We start from the raw sequence: 11204 nt of genomic DNA, 5'->3' as shown, positions 1-11204 counted from the left end.
CGGTGGGATGGATGTAATGTGCTCTGCGTCAACCCTGTCCCGCCGTTTCAATAGCCCCGACTGGGCTCCGGCCCGGTCCGAGGTAGGGCGCCGGTTGTGAGCGGCAGGAGTTTTTAGTGAGGTTCAACTCCCACATACCCCACCTGCCGCGCGGGTGGGGATCCGGCGATTTTCTCCTGTGGAAAAAAAAAAAAAAAAAAAAAAAAAAAAAAAAAAAAAAAAAAAAAAAAAAACTGTACACGGGGTCGGAGTTCAAGTCGGGTTTAGAGTTCAGCAAGTTTGTTAAGTTTTTTTTGTTTTCAGAGTCGAAGGGTACTATTGTGTGTTTTTAGTCAATACATAACACAGGAGAAACTTACAGCGTGAAATCGTTGCCAGTGAAATGCGGGAGTCTTTTTTTTATAAGCAATCTAGACATTTTCAACGAAATGAATTTATGTTCTGCTCCGTTCAATTTAAACTTTATTTGCGTAAATATATCGACGCAAGTCGGATACAGAACTATCTATGTTTGTATCAGCAATAAAACCGACTTCGACAACCCATCGATTTCGCGTTCCCATTTAAGATTCGAACACACGATCATTTGTGATCACGCAACCATATAGCTCGGCGACTTTGGCGTAGATAAATTTTGTTACACCAATAGTTAGTTTATCGGAACGATAATTTCAGAACAATTCGCGTTGACATGAGAATCGGCTTTATTATATTAGTGTATAACGGATTTAGAGGACAAACGCGATCCAAATTCAAATTCAAATTCAAAATCATTTATTTCAACTTAGATGTCAGTATAACACACTTGTTGAATGTCAAAATATAAATAAAAATAACAATGTTAACTCTACCACCGGTTTCGAAAAAAGCCACAGTCCTGAGAAGAACCGGCGAAACAAACTCAACGGTTTTTTTTTGTATTCTTAATTTTTTTTTTTAAATTAGTAAAAATATTTACAAATAAACGAAAAAACAAGTCAAAAAATACAATAATTTTTTTTTATGAAAAATTGAAAAGGTCCATAAGACAAGTCCCATAAAATAGCGGCTACGTGAGCACTATTAAATTACAGAGCCGCTGTAGATGTGTCACGTCATGGTATCCGCATGAATCACGACGTGAGGGCCCGCTTACATAATGCGACCCCGAAAAAAACAGAATGAATTTTCAAGCGACTCTCTCATCTTTTACATGATGAACACAGATCCACAATTTTATCACGTCTTCGTTCTAGTTCATGTTTTTTATTATTACACTATCGGTATTCGTGTATATTTCATTACACAGTTGCGGGTTGACGTCACAAAATTTAATTAGCTCAGGGAAATAAATCTATAGAAAGAGAAGCAGTGTCGTGAAGCAGTAATGCGTTTTGGTTTGAAGGGTGGGGCAGCCGTTGTAACTATACTTGAGACCTTAGAACTTATATCTCAAGGTGGGTAGCGCATTTACGTTGTAGATGTCTATGGGCTCCAGTAACCACTTAACACCAGGTGGGATGTGAGCTCGTCCACCCATAGAAGCAATATAAAAAACATTAAGTTTTTTTATGATATAAAATTTTAGATGCCTAAAACGTTATTACGTAAAAACCTTATTAGGACACTGCGCTCGCCTTAAACTGCTGTTTGTCGCGAATCTAGCAAAGACACAGAATCTAGGACGGCGTCAGTGCAAAAGTGTCGTTGGTGAAAACAAACGCCTACGGCTAGTAAGCTAACAAACAGAAATAGTTGTATATTCATACTATGTCTTATTTCAAATGTACTATCGGCGTGAATATCATATAATATTTTTATGTTGTGTTTAAAGCGTCTATGAATTGAGGGATTTTATTGGTGCTTCATTTTTAAATGGCGCCATCCAAGAAAGAGGGTAAACAGACGTGCCACAGACGAAGCCCCGGGCATTAATGGGATGGAGCTGAATATATTTTCGCTAAATATAATACACTAGATGATGACCGGGCTTTGCTCGGTTTTTTTTTTATAACGCCATCTTGCTGTTTCTTTAAAGCGGTTAGTTACCCTCAATTAAGAAAAATAGTATTATTATTCGCCAATAGATGTCGGAATGAGTTAATTATTGAAAACACGGATAAAACAACATTTTCTGAAAATAAATCTTAGCTAGATCAATTTATCGCCCCCGAAATCCCCTGTATACTAAATTTTATGAAAATCGTTGGAGCCGTTTCCGAGATTCAGATTATATATATACAAGAATTGCTCGTTTAAAAGTATAAGATAAGATACGATAGTGTGTTTATGAATTATTTGTTGTTACTTTTAATGTATATTTTCTTGATTTAAACTAACTTGATTTAGACTGGGTCAGTGAATTAAATTGTTGTGTTCTTGATAAGATAAAATCATTTGGTTATATTTAATTTAATTTTATGATATCCGTTGATTTGAAAAGGCCCCAAACAAATATTGTTAAATAACAGTTTTTAATTTGATACGTAATTCTTAGAAAACGATTATTATTTCGGGGTGAATAAATCTGATATCAACAATTGTGATATCTGGGCTTCATGTCTGACGCAAGTAAATTATGTTTACACAAATGATACAATTATCAAAGTGTTTTCGTTAAAGCGACTGACCTTTTATCATGTTATTTTTAATGATCAATTAAAATTTTAAAGAATAATACGCAAAACATACTTGTAACTTATAAGGGGAAATTAATAAGAATTAAAAAAATGTTTTTTGTTACTTTAACAAATTATTATAATTGTATTAATGAGGCTACGAACAGAGGATTATAGACTAAATAATCATAACTAAACGATGACCGAGCTTGGCTCGGTTTTTTTAAAATATTTTATATGAAAAAGACACAAATCATATAAATAAACAATTCATTTTCTTGGTCTAACCTTAAACCAAGTACTCATTGGCTTCGCGTGGCTTAACAACGCCATCTGCTGAAATAGCTTAATAGTATTATTATTCACCAATAGATGTCGGGAAGAGTCAATCGATAAAGTTGAAAATAGAAAACACGATTAAAACAACATTTTCTGAAAATAATTCGTAGCTAGATCGATTTATCGCCCCCGAAATTCCCTGTATACTAAATTTTATGAAAATCGTTGGAGCCGTTTCCGAGATTCAGATTATATATATATTAATATACAAGAATTGCTCGTTTAAAGGTATAAGATAAGATTTATTCTAACTGAACATACTATGCTTATTCGTAGTATGCATTCTTTACGTTTTCCCCCAACGACTACTGATATGCCGTATTGTTGGACGGCAATCGTGCCTCTAAACTGCTTATTTCCAAAACCGTTCGCTCTGGCTTGAAACGTTGAAGTGTAGGACAACCATAATTTATCTCAAAGTAAGCGACAGTATTCGTTTTGTTAAGTCTGGTCCTCGAAACACGGTTAACGTGTGGCTTAATATATTTTTTTAATTTTTTTATATTTTTTTTATATGGATACGTCGGTTCTTGTTTGATATCTTACCGACGACTTCTAGGGGTGCCGAGCGTATTTCCGTGTGGAATGTTGGCGCGTCGGCTGACACTTCACAACGGAATCGACCCGCCATCGCCGGTGTCGCCTGCTGTAGGACCACGCGCCGCGCTCCTGATCTTGATATCTAAATCGACATAAATACACTTTGTAAGCATCAGGTAATCCTCCGAAGCCGTCTAACGTCCACAATTACACAGCGCGTTGGCGCAAACATGCTTAAAGTAGATAAAGGATTTCTTTTATTCAAACATTAATTACCTATAACAAATTAATTTTGGACCAAAGAATTTATTTACAAAAAAAAAATCAAACATGAAATGAAAAAAGATGTCGCCGAATTCATCTTTTCAATTTTCAGAGAGCGACAGTCCCATTAACATTTTCAAAAGATCTAATTTTCTTCCCAGTAAATACCGTAGCTAAGTCAAGTGGAAATGATTTCGTTACAATGAATGTTTAGGAGGTAATTTGAAATAAATTAATTATTTTTATGTACATATTATTATTTAGTGTGTTTATTTTTAACTTTGTGTAAAATATATTGCATTTCTGGTATGTGTTAATTAAGCGCGCACCGGAGTATACTGCGTTTTCTGCGGAAAACAATACGTTTGGGTTTGAAAGGCAAGAGAGTTTGTTCACTGCAATGAAGACTTAGATTACGCGTCTCAAGATGTGCAGCGACATTCTGTTGTGGTGTTAAATTCGTGAGCATCAAATGAGCCGTAAAGTAACCTCACTACTAATGCCAATAAAACATGTTGAAATATTGACTTACATCAACTTCTATTCCTGGTAGAGGAAATACTCTGGTGTGCGGTAATTCTTTTGGTATATATCTATAGAATTCTTCTCTTCCGCGATACCATTTGACGCTGTATAGAGCCTCTTCATCTTCAAGCTGCCAGCTACATTCTAGAGTTACGGTCTCACCGAGTAGCACTGCATTTGGCACGTTGATTTCCAAATTATGGAGGCCTCGTACTCCTGAGAACAATTATTAAGTTTTAATGTAATATTATAAAAAAGTATTGGACCTCGAAACTACGATCCGTTTGCTATGATTACTATAAACTGAACCAAATGTAATCTATAATATAGTTAGTATAGTATTGGTTATGTACGTATTGTTATAATTTGTTTTTTTTTTTGAATTCTCCTCGAATACACTTTTAGATTTATTTTGTACTAAAACAATTCGGTAGGTATTATGTTATTTCGGTTGTAGCTTCGATTTATGATGATAATTGGGACATGAAAATTAAAGAGTAGTCTTCATTGTACACGGAAATCATACAAATGAACTGTTCAAACACAAAGGTATTATTCAATATCGGCGAGCAAGAATTTATTATTGGAAAGAAGGAGGTAAATAATTTTTTGTTATCCAAACATACCGCACTTTAACTATAGTTTAAAAAATCACGTAGTACCTTAGAATTAAAAAAAATCTTACTTTGTTGCACTACATCATGAGATGAGTTCCCGGCGCTAGTGGTAAGTGGTCAGGGGGCTCATAGACCATCATCAACCTACACTTGCTTACTCACAAGGCGCCCTGCCGCCAGTAAACACTGGCGCCTTGAAAAATACTTTATGCGATACATTTTTTGAGGATTTTTTTTATTGCCCTTGTAGACTAGCCTACGGCCCTAACGGATGGTGAGTGTACCGTCGCTCATGGACATCAGCAATGCTAGGGGCTAAGCCAAGCCACTAAACTAGCGTTTTTAATACGTTTTATACTTTCATCGTGGAAATGGTCCGTTAACGTGTATTAGGAACCTGCTTAAAAATATTGTACCTGATTGTGGTATTATAACTCTAACATTAGTCGCATCATTCCATATAGAATAATATAGTTCCAATGATTTAATAATTTTTGCACACTGACACTTCTGAAATCTTCATAATAATGTAATCTTTATTAATTTAACTTTACAATTACCATTGAATACATATTTACTCATTGAACGTGAAGCAAAACTTTTAATAATAGAAAAAACAAAGTGACGTGCCATAATATAACAGCTTAATATAGCAAGCACTTAATTTGACAAAGTAGAGAGGTAAGTATAAATAACAAAGAAAACTGTAATATAAAAGAAATCCTTGGTTCCAGCTCAAAGGAGTCCGGAGAATGAAAATGTGGCAGTTCTATGTAAAGGAGCTCAAACAAATATCTCGAGCGAAAGTTCATTTTACTTGACATTTTCGTACATTCTCTCTAAAAATAATAAATGTGATCCGCGTGGATCATCAATTTGAGTGTAATCCTTTTACGATTTCTTACACAGAGTGGACGATCTCAAAATTTCTTGATCTTCTGTTAAGCCCTTTCACGTCTAAGATACATATCACACATATTTACATACAAATTACAAGCTGCAGACTGATTTACGTTGTTTAATGCCACAATGGGTATGTTTGATAATTTACAAACTTGTCAAACAGATGTTGAGGATTGACTTCCACGATAACATCGTGTAATAAAAATGAAACCCGCAAAATTATAATTTGCGTAATTACCTTTGTGAGTCCGCGCGGGTGGGTACCACCACCCTGCCTATTTCTGTCGTGAAGCAGTAGGTAATGCGTTTCGGTTTGAAGGGTGGGGCAGCTGTTGTAACTATACTTGAGACCTTAGAACTTATATCTCGAGGTGGGTGGCGCACTTACGTTGTGGATGTCTATGGGCTCCAGTAACCACTTAACACCAGGTGGGCTGTGAGCTCGTCCACCTATCTAAGCAATAAAAAAATGTATGTGGGAGTTGAACCTCACTAAAAACTCCTGCCACTCACAGCCGGCGTCCAACCCCGGACCGGACTAGAGCTCAGTCGGGATTATTGAGACAGCAGAACAGGGTCGGCGCAGAGCATATTGCATTCATCCCGCCGTCCCCCAGACGCCGGTCTGGCAGCCGCTGGCGACACGACCACCGGTTCCCTCGGTTGACGGGCTGGGAGCCCGCCTTGATGGCGCCGCACTGCACCTTCCCCCGGAGCGGTCGGGGGAACGCGGCCTACCATCACCTGGCTTACTATTACGGGCGACCCACCGTCCCACCAGGACCCACGTCTGGGTTCCTCCCTGCATAAAGTAGGTGGAGCTCGAAGCTCTTAGGGGGCTGGGTCACGTACCGATTAAACTTAGGTCTTTTTAGTGACATGATATTATTATTTCGGACTTTATATGAAGTATACTTGAACTTGTAAATTAAGTCGCAAATAATTTTATTTTGGCGTTTGGATCACGTAAACTCTATACTTAAGTATTAATATTATAAGTGTGAAAGTGTATTTGTTTATCCTTCTTTCACGAAGAAACGAAGCAACGGATTGACATGAATTTTTTAGAGTAATAGTGAGTCAGGAGAGTAGCATAGGCTACTTTTTATCCCGAAAAAAACCTCTAATTCCCCCTGACACTTTCCTTAACCATGCGAGCGAAGCCGCCGGATACAGTTAGTGAGTATATAAAAATAACCAATACCAGCAATAGTAAAATGATGCAACAATTTAATAAATGATAGGTACCAATTGTAAAGGTACATCATAACAGATTGTAAAATACCAAAATTCACGTAATGTGAATTGATAAGTGCATGATTTTATTTGCATTGCATGAACCTTTGCAGATGAAACATTTGATTTATTTTACGCTTAGCACTTTTATTATAATAGAACGTAATTTACAAACAATCAAAATTCGCATTCATCAGGAAATTGAATTTCACAATAATATCTGAGTATACAAAATTATTATGAAACATCAAACATTTGTAACGTGGACTTCATTTCCATATTTTCTGTCTATTTCTTTTTTTTCTTATATTCTCGCTGTTTTGTCGAATTTCTATTCTGTATGTAGCTAAACTGACATATAGTCATTTGTCATATAGTAGCGGAAGCCCACAAACTCGTGGACTGGACTCTCCATCAATCAATCACAGGGACACTTTGCCGAGAAATCAATGGCTTTGTATCAAAACGTGTGTGCCCGAAGCCTTTCAATATAGTTCTAGTTATATTCGGTTACATTACAGAAAAGGGATCTGTAACGCGGGACCAAAATCACGTACTAAAATAAACATTGATATTTGACGCATGAAGGTCTTCAAAATTAATATTCATACGAACATTCTCCCTATACCTATAATTTGTAGTTACAAAGCTTATCGTTAGCATAAATACGACTCCAAATAATGATGATAAATTGCCTACATTTTGAGGCTATGAAACTTCGTAAACATTCTAATTTACGGGAGTTTCAAAAACAACAGTTATTCCATTTCGTGGGAATCATAAAATTGAAACAATTTATTTTAATGTACGTTCACGTATTAATATGAATACAAAAGAGCTTATCATGCCCGAAAACTACTCTTAAATTTATTCATACTAAACTATGTACTTCATTATAATAATAATAATAATAAATACGTAGTGACTTATTTAGTTTAAAATTTAAAAAAACAACCTACATTATTGTATTAAGTAAAGATTTTCACATAAATCTGTCAAGTCTGTTTTCTTTTTAAATCGTAGTTTAAATTATGGATGGATTATAGAGAATGAAGGGGATTATATTGGTAGAGAACAAGCATCGTATCTGGGTATTAGATGCTCCTTGCGATTGGTCGACCGAAATGTAGGAAAACATTACTGGTGGTAGGACGTCTTGTGAGTCCGCACGGGTAGGTATCACCACCACCTTGCCTATTTCTGCCGTGAAGCAATAATGCGTTTCGGTTTGAAGGGTGGGGCAACCGTTGTACTATTAAAAGTGAGACCTTACAACTCATTTCTCAAGGTGGGTGGCGGCATTTACATTGTAGATGTCTATGGGCGTCGGTAACCACATAACGCCAGGTGGGCCGTGATCTAAGCATTAAAAACAAGCAATAAATACAAAAGAAAATTGGGCTAAAGCAGAGCCACGCAGAGCCTTATGTTTTGCAATTTGTTAAAATCAAAACACTGATAATGATGTTTTATAGTAGTAATCAATAAACTTTTAGCCCATCGAATTAACATACCGAAGAAGCGTATTTTCATCATTTCTTCTACTGCTTCCTGGAATGCATTACGCGTACTATTCAATTTTAGCCAGAGAATTAAAGAGCGGAATTGAGTTAGAGGTAAAGAAAATAACTGACAAATGTTTGAAAAAAGAAAAATAATAATATTAAGACGCTCGCTCTAGCGATCAGGGTTTCAACCGAAAAAGTGGCAATCTTAACCACTAAGTAGCGGCAGATACCGAGTTGATTGCACAATTTGTATTACTTGTTAAAAAGACAAAGATGAGCTGCTCCATCTATGACTTTTCTTCACATAAAGTATTGTCTACTCTCGTAGACATCACAACGTAAATACCGCTTCCGCCTTCAGACTTCGACTACTCTAGCCTGTAAGTCGGATGTCTCGTCGTCCCGATTGACCATGACCGTGAAAATATGGTGCAGCAACGTGATATCAAACTGATCAGTGCGTGACACGATGCGGAAGCCCGTGAACTTCCCACTACTCATAGAAACAACGCTTTGAAAGTCAATTTATAATAGGTCCGTCTTTCCTTAGCAATTTTACCGAAAGCCAGGTAGCCGATCGCAAATATGTATATAGAATCAAACTATACACGATGCAGATTTCATTCTAAAATAATATTTCACGTAAATGAATTACATCATAGATTAAATATTTAATTTTACCAGATTAGTAAGTGATAATCTGATTTCAACAAAGAATTACATCCAAGCCACTTCATGGAAACAAAACAATGAGCATCATGAAAAGAAACCCTTTTTTTGTTTTCATTAATCAACCAACTATTTCTTCGTTTAGTCTGGAAGACAAAGGAAAGATTGATGAAAATGGACTAATTCTTGACAGCAGAGAATATAACGTCCAGTATTTATTGTACAAGAAGTTTCAAACATAGGTTTTGCTCTACATTGGAATCTCAACTTAGCGAATTATTGTTAACTAGCGACCCGCCCTCGCTTTGCTTCGGAAACTGTAATTTATTATTGATTTCTCCACTATTTAATGGATGTTATTATACATATAAACTTTCCTCTTTAATCACTCTATCTATTAAAAAAAACCGCATCAAAAACCGTTGCGTAGTTTTAAAGATTTAAGCATACATAGGGAAAGACAGATATAGGGATAGAGAAAGCGACTTTGTTTTATACTATGTAGTGATAAGCCGTGTGAAACATGATGCAAAATCCGAACTACACCTCAGTATAACTCATTAATATTACAACTTAAAACTTGATTGAGTCAGTTTATAAGTTAATAAATATTATATACCTATATAATATTTTAACATCGTACCATCAAAAGTAACTTTAATTAAATATGAATTATAAATAAATTTAATCTAAATTAATATCGTCACACTGCTCATACGCGTCTTTTTAAATATGTTTCCATATTGTATTTGACAAAGAGTTCGAGTATTCAAACCAAACTACATGGACTTAATTAAAATCTGAATGAATAATAAGTGACAAAATTCGTACGAATTAGCTTTTTTCTTGAAACTACTATAAAGTTAAATAAAGTCAACGTCTCGGTATATTGTATGTACGAGGGTTTAATTAGGCACAAAACTTTGCTTTGTGTACGACAAATGAAGCGTTTATATCTTTTAAGCACCATGCGGAAAAAACTTTCAAAAATCATTTTTTACTTTCAAAGAACGTGAAAAATCGTGCTTTTAAATCCACCGGATTAGTCCGCGCATTTTATGTCAGTCACTGTTAGAGTTTTACTGTGTCCTTGTCCGAGTTCACGACCCACTTGGCAATAACCGATCCTCTGAGCATACATACTAGGGGTTTTCAATAAAAAGTGACACCTAATAATTGTGACGCAATTATCTTTTATTAAATGGTGTGATATTTTTGGACGTAGTCACCTTTCAGGTTTATATACTTTGTATATCTTTGTCTAAAGCTAAAACTACCTTTTGAAAAAATCTTCTTCCTGAACCCTTCAAAAATCGTGTACCACAGCATCTAATGCGTCATCATGTATGATGATGTATCCCTGAGATGTTCCTTTAACCGCGGAAATAGGAACCAGCCTTGTGAGTAACAGCCATCGCATCTTTGGACTTGTGCCCCGGGGTATCTTAGTGAAACCAAACGACTAGTGCGCTTGCCACGCCGTTGCTTCCGTATTTCCTCACACAACTTTGTTATTTGTCCTGCACACAAAGTCCCCATAATAGTGGCTCTATGATCATAGTCATTTCTATCACTTGGCTGTCCCCGGAAAAACAGTCATTATCTCACCGGCGGATGAAATCGCCTTAAATTTCTTCGGAGTTGGAGATGCCGGTCTCTTCCAAATCAGAGCCTGCTTTGTCGTTTTCAGGTCAGCTGCTGAAGCCATATTTCGCCCATAATTATAAATCGAGCTAAAAATAGGTCATTATTTTGTTGTTACAAAACCAAAAGTGCTTTATGAAATTCTCAGTCTCGTTTGTATCTGCGCGTCAGCGAAAGCATTCTAGGCACCCAGTGCGGTGACAACTTTTTTATATCCTTCGCACTTCCTATAGAAAGCTTCGTTTCTTCTGCTGTAAAACAAAGAGTAAGATCTGCCAACAGAATATTTCAACTTTTTTAATCATTTCATTTTCCAGTCACTATCACAGGCACTATTATAGAGCGTCCCATGCGGGAGTCGT

The 11204-nt window shown here is 36.2% G+C and overlaps 1 protein-coding gene across 1 annotated transcript; it reads right to left on the bottom strand.

The window, feature by feature from the left end:
* Positions 1 to 3435: 3435 nt before the first annotated feature.
* LOC101745057 (uncharacterized) lies at positions 3436 to 10906 on the bottom strand. Its single transcript, XM_062675095.1, has 3 exons — positions 10807 to 10906; positions 4273 to 4481; positions 3436 to 3618 (listed from the first exon to the last, which is right to left on the bottom strand). The coding sequence occupies exons 1-3, from the start codon at positions 10904 to 10906 to the stop codon at positions 3436 to 3438; spliced, it is 492 nt and encodes a 163-aa protein (XP_062531079.1).
* Between the last annotated feature and the right edge of the window lie 298 nt (positions 10907 to 11204).

The sequence above is a fragment of the Bombyx mori genome, chromosome 22 (assembly GCF_030269925.1).
Source record: "Bombyx mori chromosome 22, ASM3026992v2".
Classification (NCBI taxonomy): domain Eukaryota; kingdom Metazoa; phylum Arthropoda; class Insecta; order Lepidoptera; family Bombycidae; genus Bombyx; species Bombyx mori.
Note: the sequence above shows the minus strand (reverse complement) of the source record. Positions and strands in the feature narration are given on the sequence as shown.

Coding starts and splice junctions, on each gene's coding strand:
- LOC101745057 (XM_062675095.1), bottom strand. CDS start 10,906: ATGGCTTCAGCAGCTGACCTGAAAACGACAAAGCAGGCTCTGATTTGG. Junction 4,482..10,806: donor TAAGGCGATTTCATCCGCCG/GTGAGATAATGA, acceptor AATTGTTCTCAG/GAGTACGAGGCCTCCATAAT. Junction 3,619..4,272: donor TACCAGGAATAGAAGTTGAT/GTAAGTCAATAT, acceptor ATGTCGATTTAG/ATATCAAGATCAGGAGCGCG.